Here is a 21,249-nt window from a genome sequence, read left to right as displayed (position 1 = left end):
ATACACACTACAGCAAGCATGACACACGCACACACACACACTGCAGCAAGCATGACACACACACACTACAGCAAGCATGACACACGCACACACACACACTGCAGCAAGCATGACACACACACACACACTACAGCAAGCATGACACATACACACTACAGCCAGCATGACTCACACACACACACACACATTGCACATTTGTCTGTGATTTGTCTGCATTTTTACATCTATGGGAAGCTTAAGTGAGCAGAACCTTGGTCAGCAGAAGTGCAACACTGTCCCATCAGAGATTCAAACCTGTAGTTACACACAGCACATGACCTGCAGGGCCTCTTGCCTCTGAACAGGCCTTGCTGAGTTCCTCTCGGGCTGAGTTTGGGGGCATGCCGAGATGCAGCGCAAACTGGACCAAGGCATCAAAGAGCTTCCGTAAAAAAGCACCCACTCTCATCATCCAGGAGACTGGACTGAGCGCACATACCCTTTCAGAAGAGCCCACAGTAAGGCTGTAAATTATGCAAAGGCACTGACAGAAGCAGAGCTAAATTTATTTATTTTTGGCTCTCTCACACGGGCGAACGCGTGCAGGTACTGTACACAGGTACAGGTGTGTTAATGTTTAATCACTGATAGCTCCTGCTGATTTGGGTATGTGTGCTGTAAACAATGAATAAAACTCAGGCTATGCCCCAGACAAGCTATATGTACCAGTGCAGCTACCTGCCCTCCCCATTCCCTGAGGTACGGCACGCAGACTCGCCCCTGGACCAGGTAAGGGACTCTCCTGCCATCCCTCAGACCACAGGCTACACTTACGCCGTTGCTTTCCCGCACAGCCGCGTGACAGGGCAAGAGGTGAGTGCACCACTTCTGTCCCCTTAAACCACAGTGCAGCCAAAGGATGCTTAATCCATGCGGCCTCGACAACAAATAAAAAGATCCTTCATGGACGCAGTTATTCTAGAATGAGAAAACGGAGCTTGGGCAGGACGCTAACCCTCTCTCTGGCTGAAACGCAGGCTACGGTGTGTTTGTGCAGTGAGAGGGGTCACTGCAGGCTCTACCACTGGTCCAGGGCTGCTTCATTATCAGCGACAGCCTGGAGACATACGACCCACTTCCTAACGGTCAGCTTGACTGTGCTCAACGGCACGTGCGCTTCCATACCCTTCTCCTCATCGTTTGCCTGTCAAAAACTTCATTCCCAAGAAGTTGTGTAAGACCACTCGGGCTTCCCGGCTGAACTGCTGCTTGAACTTCAGTTTGCCCGATGGACTTTGGAAAGGCACATAACTTACCTTCTGCGATCACATAAACAAACATGCCTGCACCCAACTCCACGCTGGGTACCCTGTGCAGCTTGCTCTGGAGGTTTCCTGTGATGATGTCCTTTTGGAGGTCCACCGCAGGGTTGACTCAGCTCCCGCATGCTTCTGGCAGCTTCTCTAGCATGGAGGCCAAATACAAACACACACATTTTACAGGTGGATGTGGCCTCCAAGCGTTCGGTGTTAAAATGAGTTTTGTTGTCTTATTTATCTTTAGTCCTCCAAGTGCTTTAAGGATTGGTGTCCCACGGCCTTTCAACCGCCTGACTCCTGACTCGCGTCACCATGGAAACCAGCCCCCTACTCATTGTGCTGACTGCAGGTACTGTGGCGATTGTGTGACGCGGAAACACGTTCAGATGCAAAACAAACACACAAATGTGTGCACACAGGCACAGTCGTGCACACATTTACACAGATTCACACACACAACAGCGTGTATTATCAGAAACATACTGTACATCTGCACACTCAGGCATACGCACACAAACACGCATAGACACACAGACACACACACATACACGCACACACACACACACACACTGTGGTGGTTAAAGTTCATTTTGTCCCACTTTTGAACTGTGCTTTAAAGTACATGAAAGATGCAAAAATGTATAACAATAATTTTAATACTAACAATAAATAATTTTTATTTTTATGCACTGAGACTGTGCTCTCTGTCCTAGTCACATGAGCGATGCACTGAGACTGTGCTCTCCGTCCTAGTCACATGAGCGATGCACTGAGACTGTGCTCTCTGTCCTAGTCACATGAGCGATGCACTGAGACTGTGCTCTCTGTCCTAGTCACATGAGCGATGCACTGAGACTGTGCTCTCTGTCCTAGTCACATGAGCGATGCACTGAGACTGTGCTCTCTGTCCTAGTCACATGAGCGATGCACTGAGACTGTGCTCTCTGTCCTCAGCTCTCAGCACATCGGCCTTCCCCAGTCACTACAGACGCACGTTCTCCTCAACAAACGAACATATGACCTGGACTGCGGCTCAGGCCTACTGCCGGGAGAATCACACTGACCTGGCTACTGTGTACAGCCAGGAGGAAGCAGAAAGGATTTTAAACATTGAAACAGACGATGTCTTTGTGTGGATTGGCCTGAGGCGCAGTAACAGCAGTGTGAAATGGTCTAATGGAGTCAGTGTTAATTACACTAAAAATAAAGCTGATGATGGACGGGAGGAACCGTTCTGCACCTCCATGAAGGCAGATGGAGATTGGGAGAATGTGAACTGCACCCAGGGGAGAGCTTTCATGTGCTACAACAAAGGTAAGGAGGGCTTCACTCCTGCAGGGTCTGCAATGGTCATAATGGTCACAGACTCTGGAAATTAGTTGGTTGGCTGTAATCAATCAACGGCTCAATCTACACTGTACCACCAAAAATATCTGGACACCCCTTGGTCTGGGGCTGCTTTTCATGGTTTGGACTTGGCCCCTTAGTTCCAATGAAGGCAAATCTTAATCCTACAGCATACAATCACATTCAAGACGATTCTGTGCTTCCCAAACGGTTTGGGGAAGGCCCTTTCCTGTTTCAGCATGACAATGCCCCCAGGCACACAGCCAGGTCCATAAAGAAATAGAGAGTAGAAAGTATATAGAATATAAAAATATAAAATTTAGAAAGTAGTAAAAGGAGACTCAGGGGTGATTTGATTGAGGTTTTTAAATTCACAAAGGGGATGAACAAAGTGAACTACAAGAAATTGGTCAGGTTGAGTTCTGTTAGTGGAACGCGGGGACATAGGCCTAAATGAAAATTGGCAAAAAGTACGGACACTTGGAGGAATTTTTCCATGCACAGAGTAGTCAATGTGTGGAATAGCCTGACAGGTCAGGCAGAAACTCTGTTGGTAATCAGAGCACTAATTTAGTCAGGAAAATGGCGAGCATTCTTGGGCTGAATGGCCTGTTCTCATGTTATGTTATGTTATGAAATGGTTTTGTTGAGAACGGTGTGGAAGAACTTGACTGGCCTGCACAGAGCCCTGACCTCAACCCCATCCAACAGCTTTGGGATCAACTGGAAAGCCAACTGTGAGCCAGGCCTAATCGCCCCAATCAGTGCCCGACCTCACTAATGCTCTCCTGGCTGAATGGAAGCAAATCCCTGCAGCAATGCTCCAACGTCCAGTATAAAGCCTTCCCAGAAGAGTGGAGGTTGTTAGAGAAGCAAAAGGTGGTCCAACTCCATGTTAATGCCCATGGTTTTGGATGAGATGTTGGATGTCAGGTGTCCACATAGTTGGCTATTTACTGTATAGGAAGGTTTGTGCAGTAATGTTGCATTACAGTCCACCAATAACATCACCCCAAAAACCCTGTATGATCACTTTCTATACTTTCTACTGAAACTCTGTATGAACACTTTCTATACTATCTACTGTGTCTGTCTTGTGTTTTAAAAACACTTCTCGTTTTTTTATTGATACAGGCAGGTTATGGACGTGGGTGTGATTGTGTGTGTGCGTGTGTACGTGTGCATGTGCGTGCACATGTGTGTGTGCGTACGTGCGTGTGTGTTCCTAGGAGATGGTGATCACCCCCTGAGTTACACCCTAAAAAAGGAGCGACGCTCCTGGTGTGAAGCTCAGAGGTTCTGCAGACTGCACCACACTGACCTGGTCAGCATCAGCAGCAGCACCCAAAATGATGCGGTAAAGGAGGAAGGAAGCAGTAGCAGCGCCCCCTTCTGGATCGGCCTGATAAACACGGACTGGGAGTGGTCTGACGGAGCGTGCTCCACCTTCAGAAACTGGGGGGGGCAATCCTGAGAAAGGAAAGGACTGTGTGTTCTTGATTAAAGAAGAAAAGGAAATGGGCGTTTAAGGTTGTTCTCAAAACGCAGTAGGCATCTGTTATAAAGGTAAGGAGGCATCCAGTTCTGCGACTACAGCTGGTGTTTGTGTGTGTTTGTGCGCATGCACTACAACGACTACAGTTGGTGCGTGTGTGTTTGTGCGTGTGCACTACGAGTGCAGCTGGTGTGTGTGTGTGTGTGTGTGTGTGTGTTTGTGCGCTACAACACCTACAGCTGGTGTGTGTGTGTGTGTGTGTTTGTGCGCTACAACGCCTACAGCTGGTGTGTGTGTGTGTGTGTGTGTGGTACCCATTTTCATCTTTGGCACAGCAGACTGACACACAAAACATGAGCATTTGGTATTCAAAACAAAAATAAAATACACAAGACATTAAAAAGTGGAGCAGCCAAGTGAGTGTGTCTTCCCTGTAGACGAGATCCACGTGATTAAGAGCACTGAGACCTGGGAGAGCGCTCTGGACTACTGCAATCAGAACTACGAGGGATTCCTGCGCATCGAGTCCCCGCAGGACCAGCGCCGGCTGGAGGAGGAGCTTCACAAAAACAACCTATCAGGGCCTGTGTGGCTGGGCCTCAGGCAGAGCCGTCTCTTTGGCTTCTGGATCTGGGCCAATGGGATGAATGTGGGGTGGAGCAACTGGGAGGGGGGCAGCCAACCAGAGCAGCCGCTGTCCCACATCTGTGGCGCCATAGCAACAAGCGGACCCGGGAAGTTCAAGTGGAGCGACCAGAACTGCCTCTCTAAAAGTTACTTCCTGTGCGAGGGAAAGAAACGGGGTCTGTGATTCCACTCACACTCTCTCTCTCTATATCTCTTTCTCTTTACCTCAACTCACAAGAGTATTTCCTTAGAAATTACATTTTTCAATTTAGCAATTGTAGTTTTGTCATTACAGGTTTTTTTTTCTTGTTTCAATCATGCACTAATATACTATAAATAACAATGCATATAAAATGTGAAACTGCATGTAGAAATATTTTATGTACGACCACCGCTTCACTGTCTCATTAAATGCGTGCCAGACGTAAGCCTTCTCCAGAGTCTTTGTGCAAAGTGGAGTTTTGTTCTTTAAAAAAAATCATCATTTAAAGAGCGGGCCCTCAATTGAAGAATTTATAATTATCATCATTTATAATCTGGTTTGGGTTTTGACACATGAACTACAGGTGCAGGTCACAGCAATTGTTATGAGAATAAGACAGAACAGGACAAATTATGATTATTGTGCAGAGTTAAGCTTCACACAATGGCCCAGAACATCACTTTCCAAACTAACAGCTCTCTCACTGTTCTCCTTAATATGTACGCATCCCAACCTTGCTTTTGCTATAATAATAATTTCCTTTAATGGCAATCATGTATTCCTCATTGTACTCAGATCTCCCCATATGTCACTTGCACAGCTGGCATGTATGTTCAAAATTTAACTCACAGAACAAATATACTCTGCGACGCCCACATCTAAATGGTTCACATTTTGTTTAACTTGCGAAAGACAAATGGCATTTTAAACATGAGCAAAACAGAATGGGGAGGCTAAACGTATCCCACAACCCTCCAGTGCCCATTTGTGCGTAATGAATGCCACCACAGAGCCGAGTGAAGCATCGCTGCCACAGTATTGTGTGCAGCGGCCAATAGAACGGCACACAGGCAATTTAACAAGCCAATGCTATGGTACTGGGAAATGGAGCCACGCCCCTTTCTCTGCAGTCCGGTTATGTGGCAGTAACAGCATGACATCACAATGCCCTCCTGTCTCACCGCCACACCTCCCCAGCTTTATTCCAATGTCATTTCCCGATACGTCACACATACTGTGATGTCACACCTTTATCTACCCGTGGCCACACCTGCTGGCACACAGCTCCAGACAGCGGGCCAGCAGACCAGGTAAGGCACAGGTGCTTACCATGTTTAAAAATGTGCAATGCTGGGAGATTCAGTACAGCCTGTTTTAGCCAGTTTAGTGCAACTGTTTGAGTCACCTACAGCCAACAGCCTTTTCTGTGCATGTCCTTTAAAGCAGTTAGTTTGTGCAGATAGTTTAATACCTGGCATGCAGGCTTCTTTTTGGATATCTTTGAAATCCTTTTGTTGTCTCCCTTGAACTGACAGGAAGTGACATTTCAAAATGTTTGTCAAAATAAGTAAAGAGAAAACAGAAATAAGTGTTGCGTGGGAAAGAGGAATAGAGTGAATCCAAATGAGCATTTACATAAACCATCTTCCTTTTTACAGTTAACTCATTACTGCAGACAGACCAATCAGAGGGGTGCATTTACCGACCTTCCACTTAAATCTTTCAATCAGGTATCATTCGGCCTGTGTGATCAAAATATTCAGAAAATCCCATTTCTGCAGGTAATCAGTTTCATTAACACTACTGTATCACTGCAGTTAATTGATTTAATTAACACTGCTGTGTCACTGCAGTTAAATTAAGTTCTGCAGTGTTAATGAATCTGCCAGAAGTACACATTTATCCACTCATTACGCAAAATCTGGGAGGAAATCTGAGAAATGGCTCTAAGAAAAGCTCTGGTCCGGACCTTTCCACAGGGACCCGGTCCTTCTCTCAACCAGCCCCCCCACCCCAAGCTAACGATCCAAAACTGGGCTTTGTTACAATAACAGGGACTATACAGCAAACCACTGCAGCACCAGCTCCCTGGAACTGCTTCCAGTATACCGCAGGATGACGAGTTGCACAGGAACCCTTGGTTTAAAACTGCAAATATGAGGGCGTACTGCAAACGGAACAGCGAGCGGTTTCCTCCCAGCCTTCGAGCCGGGAAGCTAGCAGTGCGCTGTTAGCACTCACGCTAACGGAAGCCGAAATCCACCACCGGGCTTTGGCTGCACCCAGTGAGCTCTGGTTGCCTGGTGTCCAGAGGCCCAGATCAGAAGCAGCCAAGACCTCAGTTTTACTGGCATAACACAAAAGGGCATGTTGTCATCCAGGGGGGTCTGTCGTCACTCAATTAACCACAGCAGAGGTGCGGGGGGGGGCGCGGACTTCTCTCCTTCACACTGGACCCCCCCCACCACCGTTCAGCCCAACTAGGGGTGGCTGTACCCAAATTTAAAAGTGGCGTACTCTCCTAGTTCACAGAGAGAGCCCAAGGGGTTCCCTCGTACAGGGTATTCAATTCCCCCCACAGCCCCCCACACACGCTCCACTGGGGTAACGCTGGCCCCATGCTCCACTGGGGTAACGCTGGCCTTACACAGGCAATGAAACACCTCTGATATGAATACAGACTGGCATGGCGCTCGTGAGCACGTGATTGCACCCGTGCAATCCTGGCACGCAAGGCCATTTCTATTTGCAGGTTCCATTTGCATGGTATTGATACAGAAGTGAAAACAAATTTCCCCAAAAACCATGACGCAAAAGGAAGATATCAGTCAGGATTTACAGAAATATGCAAATGGGCATTTGCATGATGCAAAACTTGTGCAATGGGGTCCTGTCTGTGGCTCGGATAGGACAGTGTGTTTAGGGTCCTGTCTGTGGCTCGGATGGGACAGTGTGTTTAGGGTCCTGTCTGTGGCTCGGATGGGACAGCGTGTTTAGGGTCCTGTCTGTGGCTCGGATGGGACAGTGTGTTTAGGGTCCTGTCTGTGGCTCGGATGGGACAGTGTGTTTAGGGTCCTGTCTGTGGCTCGGATGGGACAGTGTGTTTAGGGTCCTGTCTGTGGCTCGGATGGGACAGCGTGTTTAGGGTCCTGTCTGTGGCTCGGATGGGACAGTGTGTTTAGGCTTCTCATCTCTAACCTCACGCAGAGTCTTCACGTCCTTAAGGGAGAAGATTTTCTCACTCTAATCACTGGACAGGAAGAACAACTTCCCACCTGCCACCACTCTGCCCGCCGTTGCCATGGTGATGCCCTTCTTCCTCCTCGTGCTCAGTGCAGGTAGGCTACATTTTGGTCTTTTGAGCCCCAAATCTCACACCTGTGTTGCTATGGTCACACACAGGTATAATTAATGCACACACTCTCAGTGCATGGCACCACTGACTGATCAATCTCAATAAAGTAAACAGGCAATTCACTACTGTAAAGATTTACTTAAGGTAGACTGTGCTCTCTGTCCTAGTCACATGAGCGATGCACTGAGACTGTGCTCTCTGTCCTAGTCACATGAGCGATGCACTGAGACTGTGCTCTCTGTCCTAGTCACATGAGCGATGCACTGAGACTGTGCTCTCTGTCCTAGTCACATGAGCGATGCACTGAGACTGTGCTCTCTGTCCTAGTCACATGAGCGATGCACTGAGACTGTGCTCTCTGTCCTAGTCACATGAGCGATGCACTGAGACTGTGCTCTCTGTCCTAGTCACATGAGCGATGCACTGAGACTGTGCTCTCTGTCCTAGTCACATGAGCGATGCACTGAGACTGTGCTCTCTGTCCTAGTCACATGAGCGATGCACTGAGACTGTGCTCTCTGTCCTAGTCACATGAGCGATGCACTGAGACTGTGCTCTCTGTCCTAGTCACATGAGCGATGCACTGAGACTGTGCTCTCTGTCCTCAGCTCTCTGCACATCGGCCTTCCCCAGTCACTATAGAAGGTTTGTCTACATAGATAAATATATGACCTGGACTGCGGCTCAGGCCTACTGCCGGGAGAATCACACTGACCTGGCTACTGTGTACAGCCAGGAGGAAGCAGAAAGGATTTTAAACATTAAAACATTCCATGGCTTGGTGTGGATTGGCCTGAGGCGCAGTAGCAGCAGTGTGAAATGGTCTAATGGAGTCAGTGTTAATTACACTAAAAATACTGCTAATGATGGACGGGAGGAACCGTTCTGCACCTCCATGAAGGCAGATGGAGATTGGGAGAAAGTGACCTGCACCGAGGAGAGAGCTTTCATGTGCTACAACAAAGGTAAGGAGGGCTTCACTCCTGCAGGGTCTGCAATGGTCATAATGGTCACAGACTCTGGAAGTTGGTTGGTCTGCGAGCAGGCAAGGTTTGTGCAGTAATGCTGCATTACAGTCCACCAATAAGATCACCCCAAAACCCTGTATGATCACTTTCTATGCTTCCTACTGTATGAACACTTTCAATACTTTCTACTGTTTCTTGGTTGTGTTTTTTAAAAATTCTCTTTGAAGATACAAGCAGATAATGAGTTAGCAAGAGGAAGGAAGTGGGTTTTTAACGTAACCCACGTTTGTAATTCAGAGTTGGGTTCTATCGGGCAAATCAACACAAGAGCAATAAAACATTTCTGTGCAAACTGGACACTGCAGGAGCACTGAATTATATTAAACGATAAAAATAAATATCTCAAAGTAAACAATGTTCGCTTTGGCACAAACCAGCACAATACTACCACAAACAATACGTGATTTATTAAGTTTTATAGGGTCCCAATTTCATGGTGTGCGTGTGTGTGCGTGTGTACGTGTGCATGTGCGTGCACATGTGTGTGTGCGTACGTGCGTGTGTGTTCCTAGGAGATGGTGATCACCCCCTGAGTTACACCCTAAAAAAGGAGGGACGCTCCTGGTGTGAAGCTCAGAGGTTCTGCAGACTGCACCACACTGACCTGGTCAGCATCAGCAGCAGCACCCAAAATGAAGAGGTGAAGAATAAAGGGGACGGAGAGGCCCTCTTCTGGATCGGCCTGATACACACGGACTGGGAGTGGTCTGACGGAGCGTGCTCCACCTTCAGAAACTGGGAGACGGACCATCCTAAGGAAGGAAAGGACTGTGTGAAAGCAAGCACACGCCAAAATTACCATATTTGGAAGGCATATGACTGTACAGATGAATCCAAAGCTCTCTGTTACAAAGGTAAGGAGGGGGCTGGGGGGGTGTAATGGTGAATTAACATGAGAGAAGGACACAGCAGATAGGGCTTTACTGGGAGTGTCTGTATGCACAGTCCTCATTCTGCCTCATTGCACAAATAAGAGTAGCACACACAATGCATGAACATATCGAGTCCCGCATATTTACTCAAATGTGAAAGACGTGATGCCAGTTCCTACCTGTGATGAGACAAACAAGCAGGGAGATCAGAACCAGCCCCAGCACGACTGGCTGCTGTTCGTTTGCATCTCCCGCACTGTCAGTGTATCTTCCCTGCAGACGAGATCCACGTGATTAAGAGCACTAAGACCTGGGAGAGCGCTCTGGACTACTGCAATCAGAACTACGAGGGATTCCTGCGCATCGAGTCCCCGCAGGACCAGCGCCGGCTGGAGGAGGAGCTTCACAAAAACAACCTATCAGGGCCCGTGTGGCTGGGCCTCAGGCAGAGCTGTCTCTTTGACTTCTGGATGTGGGCCAATGGGATGAATGTGGGGTGGAGCAACTGGGAGGGGGGCAGCCAACCAGAGCAGCCGCTGTCCAACATCTGTGGCGCCATAGCAACAAGCGGACCCGGGAAGTTCAAGTGGAGCAGCCAGAACTGCCTCTCTAAAAGTTACTTCCTGTGTGAGGGGAAGAAACGGAGTCTGTGATTCCACTCACACACTCTCTCTCTATATCTCTTTCTCTTTACCTCAACTCACAAGAGCATTTCCTTAGAAATTACATTTTTCACTTTAGCAATTGTACTTTTGTCATTACAGGTTTTTTTTTCTTGTTTCAATCATGCACTAATATACTATAAATAACAATGCATATAAAATGTGAAACTGCATGTAGAAACATTTTATGTACGACCACCGCTTCACTGTCTCATTAAATGCGTGCCAGACGTAAGCCTTCTCCAGAGTCTTTGTGCAAAGTGGAGTTTTGCTCTTTAAAAAAAATCATCATTTAAAGAGAGGGCCCTCAACTGAAGAATTTATAATTATAATCATTTATAATCTGGTTTGGGTTTTGACACATGAACTACAGGTGCAGGTCACAGCAATTGTTATGAGAATAAGACAGAACAGGACAAATTATGATTATTGTGCAGAGTTAAGCTTCACACAATGGCCCAGAACATCACTTTCCAAACTAACAGCAAGGCGATAAAGGAATCAGCATACACGAGAAGGCAATTATTTCATTGAGAAAGTTCACTCGTGCAAACGCTTTACGTCCAAACCTCATTCTAACGGTCTGCTCTCCGGTACAAACACACGCCCGCACGCTTTCTGACCACTGGAACATATGCAAAAGGACAACGGGACATTTTTATCTTTACGATGGAGAACACAAACACCAGGACTGTTCTCTCACAAAACAGCCACAGTCCTGCACCTGAAAACTTATTTGCAAATGACGCACATTCAGAATACACAGCAGGAAACGGCACTGTGGTTTCAGCACAAAGCGCCAAACACTGTTTACGGAGAGGGCAGCTGCAGCACACGCCAGCACACAAACCGCATCTATCCGTCAGAAAGCACTCCACCGCCAAAGCTCCACACCGGACCTCACGCTCATAAACACTGCACCACTGACAGTACATTCAGCTGATCAGCCAATAAGGTCAGAGTTTCACTTTTTGTAGGGTGTGTTCTGCTGAAAAGCCACTATAATCAAAGATGCCTCAAATAAATTAAAATGATTATTATTATTATTATTAACCTCTCATCCCAACCAGAGCCTTGTGTACAAAGAAGTTGAGTATGCACAAGGAGTTTCACACACAACAGCAAGCATGATACACACACACACACACACTGCAGCAATCATGACCCACACACAGTACAGCAAGCATGACACACACACACACACACACACAGCAGCAAGCATGACACACACACACACACACAGCATGCATGACACACACACACACACACACACACACACTGCAGCATGCATGACACACATACACACACATACACAACAGCAAGCATGACACACGCTCACTGCACATTTGTCTGTGATTTGTCTGCAGTGCATTTTTACATCTATGAGCAGAACCCTACAGAGCAGAAGTGCAATGCTGTCCCATCGGAGATTCAAACCTGCAGCCTCCTAGTTACACACAGCACATGACCTGCAGGGCCTCTTGCCTCTGAACAGGCCTTGCTGAGTTCCTCTCAGGCTGAGTTTGGGGGCATGCCGAGGTACAGCGCAAACTGGACCAAGGCATCAAAGAGTTTCCGTAAAAAAGCACCCACTCTCATCATCCAGGAGACTGGACTGAGCGCACATACCCTTTCAGAAGAGCCCACAGTAAGGCTGTAAATTATGCAAAGGCACTGACAGAAGCAGAGCTAAATTAATTTATTTTTGGCTCTCTCACACGGGCGAACGCGTGCAGGTACTGTACACAGGTACAGGTGTGTTAATGTTTAATCACTGATAGCTCCTGCTGATTTGGGTATGTGTGCTGTAAACAATGAATAAAACTCAGGCTATACCCCTGGCAAGCTATATGTACCAGTGCAGCTGCCTGCCCTCCCCATTCCCTGAGGTACGGCACGCAGACTCGCCCCTGGACCAGGTAAGGGACTCTCCTGCCATCCCTCAGACCACAGGCTACACTTACGCCGTTGCTTTCCCGCACAGCCGCGTGACAGGGCAAGAGGTGAGTGCACCACTTCTGTCCCCTTAAACCACAGTGCAGCCAAAGGATGCTTAATCCATGCGGCCTCGACAACAAATAAAAAGATCCTTCATGGACGCAGTTATTCTAGAATGAGAAAACGGAGCTTGGGCAGGACGCTAACCCTCTCTCTGGCTGAAACGCAGGCTACGGTGTGTTTGTGCAGTGAGAGGGGTCACTGCAGGCTCTACCACTGGTCCAGGGCTGCTTCATTATCAGCGACAGCCTGGAGACATACGACCCACTTCCTAACGGTCAGCTTGACTGTGCTCAACGGCACGTTTGCTGGCTACGAAGCGCTTCCATACCCTTCTCCTCATCGTTTGCCTTTCAAAAACTTCATTCCCAAGAAGTTGTGTAAGACCACTCGGGCTTCCCGGCTGAACTGCTGCTTGAACTTCAGTTTGCCCGATGGACTTTGGAAAGGCACATAACTTACCTTCTGCGATCACATAAACAAACATGCCTGCACCCAACTCCACGCTGGGTACCCTGTGCAGCTTGCTCTGGAGGTTTCCTGTGATGATGTCCTTTTGGAGGTCCACCGCAGGGTTGACTCAGCTCCCGCATGCTTCTGGCAGCTTCTCTAGCATGGAGGCCAAATGCAAACACACACATTTTACAGGTGGATGTGGCCTCCAAGCGTTCGGTGTTAAAATGAGTTTTGTTGTCTTATTTATCTTTAGTCCTCCAAGTGCTTTAAGGATTGGTGTCCCACGGTCTTTCAACCGTCTGACTCCTGACTCACGTCACCATGGAAACCAGCCCCCTACTCATTGTGCTGACTGCAGGTACTGTGGCGATTGTGTGACGCGGAAACACGTTCAGATGCAAAACAAACACAAATGTGTGCACACAGGCACAGTCGTGCACATATTTACACAGATTCACACACACAACAGCGTGTATCATCAAATACATACACCGGCACACTCAGCCATACGCACACACAAACACACACTCTGTGGTTCATTTTTGTCCCACTTTTTTACTGTGCTTTACATGAAGTACATGAAAGAAGCAAAAATGTATAACAATAATTTTAATACTAACAATAAATAATTCTTATTTTTATGCACTGAGACTGTGCTCTCTGTCCTAGTCACATGCGCGATGCACTGAGACTGTGCTCTCTGTCCTAGTCACATGAGCGATGCACTGAGACTGTGCTCTCTGTCCTAGTCACATGCGCGATGCACTGAGACTGTGCTCTCTGTCCTAGTCACATGAGCGATGCACTGAGACTGTGCTCTCTGTCCTAGTCACATGAGCGATGCACTGAGACTGTGCTCTCTGTCCTAGTCACATGAGCGATGCACTGAGACTGTGCTCTCTGTCCTAGTCACATGAGCGATGCACTGAGACTGTGCTCTCTGTCCTAGTCACATGAGCGATGCACTGAGACTGTGCTCTCTGTCCTCAGCTCTCTGCACATCGGCCTTCCCCAGTCGCTACAGAAGGTTTATCTTCATAGATAACCGAATGACCTGGACTGAGACTCAGGCCTACTGCCGGGAGAATCACACTGACCTGGCTACTGTGTACAGCCAGGAGGAAGCAGAAAGGATTTTAAACATTGAAACAGACGAAAGCTATGCGTGGATTGGTCTGAGGCGCAGTAACAGCAGTGTGAAATGGTCTAATGGAGTCAGTGTTAATTACACTAAAAATACTACTAATGATGGACGGAAGGAACCGTTCTGCACCTCCATGAAGGCAGATGGAGATTGGGAGAATGTGAACTGCACCCTGAAGAGACCTTTCATGTGCTACAACAAAGGTAAGGAGGGCTTCACTCCTGCAGGGTCTGCAATGGTCATAATGGTCATAATGGTCATAATGGTCACAGACTCTGGAAATTAGTTGGTTGGCTGTAATCAATCAACGGCTCAATCTACACTGTACCACCAAAAGTATCTGGACACCCCTTGGTCTGGGGCTGCTTTTCATGGTTTGCACTTGGCCCCTTAGTTCCAGTGAAGGCAAATCTTAATCCTACAGCATACAATCACATTCAAGACGATTCTGTGCTTCCCAAACAGTTTGGGGAAGGCCCTTTCCTGTTTCAGCATGACAATGCCCCCAGGCACACAGCCAGGTCCATATAGAAATAGAAAGTAGAAAGTATATAGAATATAAAAATATAAAATTTAGAAAGTAGTAAAAGGAGACTCAGGGGTGATTTGATTGAGGTTTTTAAATTCACAAAGGGGATGAACAAAGTGAACTACAAGAAATTGGTCAGGTTGAGTTCTGTTAGTGGAACGCGGGGACATAAATAAAAATTGGCAAAAGGTACGGACATTTGGAAGAATTTTTTCATGCACAGAGTAGTCAATGTGTGGAACAGCCTGCCAGGTAATGGAGTAGAGGCAGAAACTCTGTCGGTAATCAGAGCACTAATTTAGTCAGGAAAATGGCGAGCATTCTTGGACTGAATGGCCTGTTCTCATGTTATGTTATGAAATGGTTTTGTTGAGATTGGTGTGGAAGAACTTGACTGGTCTGCACAGAGCCCTGACCTCAACCCCATCCAACAGCTTTGGGATCAACTGGAAAGCCAACTGTGAGCCAGGCCTAATCGCCCAATTATGCCCGACCTCATTAATGCTCTTCTGGCTGAATAGAAGCAAATCCCTGCAGCAATGCTCCAACGTCCAGTATAAAGCCTTCCCAGAAGAGTGGGGGTTGTTAGAGAAGCAAAAGGGGGACCAACTCCATGTTAATGCCCATGGTTTTGGATGAGATGTTAGATGTCAGGTGTCCACATACTTGGCTATTTACTGTATAGGAAGGTTTGTGCAGTAATGTTGCATTACAGTTCACCAATAACACAAAACCCTGTATGATCACTTTCTATACTCTCTACTGAAACTCTGTATGAACACTTTCTATACTTTCTACTGTGTACACTTCTCTTTTTTTATTGATACAGGCAGGTTATGGACGTGGGTGTGATTGTGTGTGTGTGTTTGTGTGTTCGCAGGAGTTGGTGATCACTCTCTCAGTTACACCCTAAAAAAGGAGGGAAGCTCCTGGTGTGAAGCTCAGAGGTTCTGCAGACTGCACCACACTGACCTGGTCAGCATCAGCAACGACACCCAAAATGATGCAGTAAAGGAGGAAGGAAGGAGTAGCAACCCCTTCTGGATCGGCCTGATACACACGGACTGGGAGTGGTCTGACGGAGCGTGCTCCACCTTCAGAAACTGGGGTGGGGGCAAACCTGAGAAAGGAAAGGACTGTGTGTACATGTTTAAAGACAACAAGAAAATGGGCGCTCAAGCATGTTCTAATGAAGCAGTAGGCATCTGTTATAAAGGTAAGGAGGCATCCAGTTCTGCGACTACAGCTGGTGTGTGTGTGTGCGTGCGCTACAATGACTACAGCTGGTGTGTGTGTGTGTGCACTACAATGACTACAGCTGGTGTAAGTGTGTATTTGTGCGTGTGTGCGTGTGCACTACAACGACTACAGCTGATGCGTGTGTGTGGTACCATTCTCATCTTTGGCACAGCAGACTGACACACAAAACATAAGCATTTGGTATTCAAAACAAAAATAAAATACACAAGACATAAAAAAGTGGAGCAGCAAAGTGAGTGTGTCTCCTCTGCAGACGAGATCCACGTGATTGAGAGCACTGAGACCTGGGAGAGCGCTCTGGACTACTGCAATCAGAACTACGAGGGATTCCTGCGCATCGAGTCCCCGCAGGACCAGCGCCGGCTGGAGGAGGAGCTTCACAAAAACAACCTATCAGGGCCCGTGTGGCTGGGCCTCAGGCAGAGCCGTCTCTTTGGCTTCTGGATCTGGGCCAATGGGATGAATGTGGGGTGGAGCAACTGGGAGGGGGGCAGCCAACCAGAGCAGCCACTGTCCAACATCTGTGGCGCCATAGCAACAAGCGGACCCGGGAAGTTCAAGTGGAGCGACCAGAACTGCCTCTCTAAAAGTTACTTCCTGTGTGAGGGAAAGAAACGGAGTCTGTGATTCCACTCACACACTCTCTCTCTATATATCTCTTTCTCTTTGCCTCAACTCACAAGAGCATTTCCTTAGAAATTACATTTTTCAATTGAGCAATTGTACTTTTGTCATTACAGGGTTTTTTTTTCTTTTTTCAATCATGCATTAATATACTATAAATAACAATGCACATAAAATGTGAAACTGCATGTAGAAACATTTTATGTACGACCACCGCTTCACTGTCTCATTAAATGTGTGCCAGACGTAAGCCTTCTCCAGAGTCTTTGTGCAAAGCGGGTGTTTTGTTCTTTAAAAAAAATCATCATTTAAAGAGAGGGCCCTCAACTGAAGAATTTATAATTATAATCATTTATAATCTGGTTTGGGTTTTGACACATGAACTACAGGTGCAGGTCACAGCAATTGTTATGAGAATAAGACAGAACAGGACAAATTATGATTATTGTGCAGAGTTAAGCTTCACACAATGGCCCAGAACATCACTTTCCAAACTAACAGCTCTCTCACTGTTCTCCTTAATATGTACACATCCCAACCTTGCTTTTGCTATAATAATAATTTCCTTTAATGGCAATCATGTATTCCTCATTGTACTCAGATCTCCCCATATGTCACTTGCACAGCTGGCATGTATGTTCAAAATTTAACTCACAGAACAAATATACTCTGTGACGCCCACATCTAAATGGTTCACATTTTGTTTAACTTGTGAAAGACAAATGGCATTTTAAACATGAGCAAAACAGAATGGGGAGGCTAAATGTATCCCACAACCCTCCAGTGTCCATTTGTGCGCAATGTATGCCACCACAGAGCCGAGTGAAGCATCGCTGCCACAGTATTGTGTGCAGCGGCCAATAGAACGGCACACAGGCAATTTAACAAGCCAGTGCTATGGTACTGGGAAATGGAGCCACGCCCCTTTCTCTGCAGTCCGGTTATGTGGCAGTAACAGCATGACATCACAATGCCCTCCTGTCTCACCGCCACACCTCCCCAGCTTTATTCCAATGTCATTTCCCGATACGTCACACATACTGTGATGTCACACCTTTATCTACCCGTGGCCACACCTGCTGGCACACAGCTCCAGACAGCGGGCCAGCAGACCAGGTAAGGCACAGGTGCTTACCATGTTTAAAAATGTGCAATGCTGGGAGATTCAGTACAGCCAGTTTTAGCCAGTTTAGTGCAACTGTTTGAGTCACCTACAGCCAACAGCCTTTTCTGTGCATGTCCTTTAAAGCAGTTCGTTTGTGCAGATAGTTTAATACCTGGCATGCAGGCTTCTTTTTGGATCTCTTTGAAATCCTTTTGTTGTCTCCCTTGAACTGACAGGAAGTGACATTTCAAAATGTTTGTCAAAATAAGTAAAGAGAAAACAGAAATAAGTGTTGCGTGGGAAAGAGGAATAGAGTGGATCCAAATGAGCATTTACATAAACCATCTTCCTTTTTACAGTTAACTCATTACTGCAGACAGACCAATCAGAGGGGTGCTCTGCATTTACAGACCTTCCTCTTAAATCTTTCAATCAGGTATCATTCGGCCTGTGTGATCAAAATATTCAGAAAATCCCATTTCTGCAAGTAATCAGTTTCATTAACACTACTGTATCACTGCAGTTAATTGATTTAATTAACACTGCTGTGTCACTGCAGTTAAATTAAGTTCATTAACACTGCAGTGTTAATGAATCTGCCAGAAGTACACATTTATCCACTCATTACGCAAAATCTGGGAGGAAATCTGAGAAATGGCTCTAAGAAAAGCTCTGGTCCGGACCTTTCCACAGGGACCCGGTCCTTCTCTCAACCAGCCCCCCCCCCCCCAAGCTAACGATCCAAAACTGGGCTTTGTTACAATAACAGGGACTATACAGCAAACCACTGCAGCACCAGCTCCCTGGAACTGCTTCCAGTATACCGCAGGATGACGAGTTGCACAGGAACCCTTGGTTTAAAACTGCAAATATGAGGGCGTACTGCAAACGGAACAGCGAGCGGTTTCCTCCCAGCCTTCGAGCCGGGAAGCTAGCAGTGCGCTGTTAGCACTCACGCTAACGGAAGCCGAAATCCACCACCGGGCTTTGGCTGCACCCAGTGAGCTCTGGTTGCCTGGTGTCCAGAGGCCCAGATCAGAACCAGCCAAGACCTCAGTTTTACTGGCATAACACAAAAGGGCATGTTGTCATCCAGGGGGGTCTGTCGTCACTCAATTAACCACAGCAGAGGGGGGGGGGGGTGCGGACTTCTCTCCTTCACACTGGACCCCCCCCCCCACCACCGTTCAGCCCAACTAGGGGAGGCTGTACCCAAATTTAAAAGTGGCGTACTCTCCTAGTTCACAGAGAGAGCCCAAGGGGTTCCCTCGTACAGGGTATTCAATTCCCCCCACAGCCCCCCACACATGCTCCACTGGGGTAACGCTGGCCTTACACAGGCAATGAAACACCTCAGATATGAATACTTTCAATCCTGGCACGCAAGGCCATTTCTATTTGCAGGTTCCATTTGCATGGTATTGACACAGAAGTGAAAACAAAGTTCCCCAAAAACCATGACGCAAAAGGAAGATATCAGTCAGGATTTACAGAAATATGCAAATGGGCATTTGCATGATGCAAAACAGCTGCGTGGTACTTGTGCAATGGGGTCGTGTCTGTGGCTCGGATGGGACAGTGTGTTTAGGGTCCTGTCTGTGGCTCGGATGGGACAGTGTGTTTAGGGTCCTGTCTGTGGCTCGGATGGGACAGTGTGTTTAGGGTCCTGTCTGTGGCTCGGATGGGACAGCGTGTTTAGGGTCCTGTCTGTGGCTCGGATGGGACAGCGTGTTTAGGGTCCTGTCTGTGGCTCGGATGGGACAGCGTGTTTAGGGTCCTGTCTGTGGCTCGGATGGGACAGCGTGTTTAGGGTCCTGTCTGTGGCTCGGATGGGACAGCGTGTTTAGGGTCCTGTCTGTGGCTCGGATGGGACAGCGTGTTTAGGGTCCTGTCTGTGGCTCGGATGGGACAGGTGTTTAGGGTCCTGTCTGTGGCTCGGATGGGACAGGTGTTTAGGGTCCTGTCTGTGGCTCGGATGGGACAGCGTGTTTAGGGTCCTGTCTGTGGCTCGGATGGGACAGCGTGTTTAGGGTCCTGTCTGTGGCTCGGATGGGACAGCGTGTTTAGGGTCCTGTCTGTGGCTCGGATGGGACAGCGTGTTTAGGGTCCTGTCTGTGGCTCGGATGGGACAGCGTGTTTAGGGTCCTGTCTGTGGCTCGGATGGGACAGCGTGTTTAGGGTCCTGTCTGTGGCTCGGATGGGACAGCGTGTTTAGGGTCCTGTCTGTGGCTCGGATGGGACAGTGTGTTTAGGGTCCTGTCTGTGGCTCGGATGGGACAGTGTGTTTAGGGTCCTGTCTGTGGCTCGGATGGGACAGTGTGTTTAGGGTCCTGTCTGTGGCTCGGATGGGACAGTGTGTTTAGGGTCCTGTCTGTGGCTCGGATGGGACAGTGTGTTTAGGGTCCTGTCTGTGGCTCGGATGGGACAGTGTGTTTAGGGTCCTGTCTGTGGCTCGGATGGGACAGTGTGTTTAGGGTCCTGTCTGTGGCTCGGATGGGACAGTGTGTTTAGGGTCCTGTCTGTGGCTCGGATGGGACAGTGTGTTTAGGGTCCTGTCTGTGGCTCGGATGGGACAGTGTGTTTAGGGTCCTGTCTGTGGCTCGGATGGGACAGTGTGTTTAGGGTCCTGTCTGTGGCTCGGATGGGACAGTGTGTTTAGGGTCCTGTCTGTGGCTCGGATGGGACAGTGTGTTTAGGTCCTGTCTGTGGCTCGGATGGGACAGTGTGTTTAGGTCCTGTCTGTGGCTCGGATGGGACAGTGTGTTTAGGGTCCTGTCTGTGGCTCGGATGGGACAGTGTGTTTAGAGACCTGTCTGTGGCTCGGATGGGACAGTGTGTTTAGGGTCCTGTCTGTGGCTCGGATGGGACAGTGTGTTTAGGGTCCTGTCTGTGGCTCGGATGGGACAGTGTGTTTAGGGACCTGTCTGTGGCTCGGATGGGACAGTGTGTTTAGGGTCCTGTCTGTGGCTCGGATGGGACAGTGTGTTTAGGGTCCTGTCTGTGGCTCGGATGGGACAGTGTGTTTAGGGTCCTGTCTGTGGCTCGGATGGGACAGTGTGTTTAGGGTCCTGTCTGTGGCTCGGATGGGACAGTGTGTTTAGAGACCTGTCTGTGGCTCGGATGGGACAGTGTGTTTAGGGTCCTGTCTGTGGCTCGGATGGGACAGTGTGTTTAGAGACCTGTCTGTGGCTCGGATGGGACAGTGTGTTTAGGGTCCTGTCTGTGGCTCGGATGGGCAAGTGTGTTTAGGGTCCTGTCTGTGGCTCGGATGGGACAGTGTGTTTAGGGTCCTGTCTGTGGCTCGGATGGGACAGTGTGTTTAGGGTCCTGTCTGTGGCTCGGATGGGACAGTGTGTTTAGGGTCCTGTCTGTGGCTCGGATGGGACAGTGTGTTTAGGGTCCTGTCTGTGGCTCGGATGGGACAGCGTGTTTAGGGTCCTGTCTGTGGCTCGGATGGGACAGTGTG

The 21,249-nt window shown here is 48.1% G+C and overlaps 3 protein-coding genes across 7 annotated transcripts in view; 2 read left to right on the top strand and 1 right to left on the bottom strand.

Annotated features, from left to right (window-relative positions):
- Nucleotides 1-21,249, bottom strand: part of LOC135245677 (prosaposin receptor GPR37-like) — a 75,560-nt gene that overhangs the window by 47,163 nt on the left and 7,148 nt on the right. The window contains exons 4-6 of one of the 5 annotated variants that reach the window (XR_010327333.1): nucleotides 15,830-15,914; nucleotides 9,738-9,800; nucleotides 3,967-4,100 (exon numbers count right to left, since the gene is read on the bottom strand). The gene's annotated coding sequence lies outside the window, so the exon portion shown is untranslated. Of the gene's footprint in view, nucleotides 1-3,966; nucleotides 4,101-4,786; nucleotides 4,922-9,737; nucleotides 9,886-10,184; nucleotides 10,625-15,766; nucleotides 15,915-21,249 lie in introns of those variants that run through there. The other 4 variants (XR_010327336.1, XR_010327334.1, XR_010327332.1 and 1 more) reach the window with 4 other exon arrangements.
- LOC135245680 (snaclec agglucetin subunit beta-1-like) lies at nucleotides 634-4,714 on the top strand. Its single transcript, XM_064318907.1, has 5 exons — nucleotides 634-768; nucleotides 1,543-1,647; nucleotides 2,253-2,612; nucleotides 3,875-4,211; nucleotides 4,578-4,714. The coding sequence occupies exons 2-4, from the start codon at nucleotides 1,611-1,613 to the stop codon at nucleotides 4,117-4,119; spliced, it is 642 nt and encodes a 213-aa protein (XP_064174977.1). The 5' UTR covers nucleotides 634-768; nucleotides 1,543-1,610; the 3' UTR covers nucleotides 4,120-4,211; nucleotides 4,578-4,714.
- On the top strand, nucleotides 12,566-16,907 carry LOC135245679 (C-type mannose receptor 2-like). The gene is made up of 4 exons (XM_064318905.1): nucleotides 12,566-13,479; nucleotides 14,112-14,468; nucleotides 15,675-16,010; nucleotides 16,308-16,907. Exons 1-4 carry the CDS (start codon nucleotides 13,443-13,445, stop codon nucleotides 16,679-16,681), a joined length of 1,104 nt encoding a protein of 367 aa, XP_064174975.1. The 5' UTR covers nucleotides 12,566-13,442; the 3' UTR covers nucleotides 16,682-16,907.

This window comes from Anguilla rostrata, chromosome 19, assembly GCF_018555375.3.
Source record: "Anguilla rostrata isolate EN2019 chromosome 19, ASM1855537v3, whole genome shotgun sequence".
NCBI lineage: Eukaryota > Metazoa > Chordata > Actinopteri > Anguilliformes > Anguillidae > Anguilla > Anguilla rostrata.
The sequence above is the reverse complement of the archived record's forward strand: the minus strand, read 5'-3'. Positions and strand labels throughout refer to the sequence as shown.

Excerpts from the sequence above, each read along its gene's own strand:
- LOC135245680 (XM_064318907.1), top strand. The coding sequence starts at position 1,611 with ATGGAAACCAGCCCCCTACTCATTGTGCTGACTGCAG. Across the intron at positions 1,648-2,252 it reads ACTCATTGTGCTGACTGCAG|CTCTCAGCACATCGGCCTTC; the intron begins GTACTGTGGCGA and ends CTCTGTCCTCAG. Across the intron at positions 2,613-3,874 it reads TTTCATGTGCTACAACAAAG|GAGATGGTGATCACCCCCTG; the intron begins GTAAGGAGGGCT and ends GTGTGTTCCTAG.
- LOC135245679 (XM_064318905.1), top strand. The coding sequence starts at position 13,443 with ATGGAAACCAGCCCCCTACTCATTGTGCTGACTGCAG. Across the intron at positions 13,480-14,111 it reads ACTCATTGTGCTGACTGCAG|CTCTCTGCACATCGGCCTTC; the intron begins GTACTGTGGCGA and ends CTCTGTCCTCAG. Across the intron at positions 14,469-15,674 it reads TTTCATGTGCTACAACAAAG|GAGTTGGTGATCACTCTCTC; the intron begins GTAAGGAGGGCT and ends GTGTGTTCGCAG.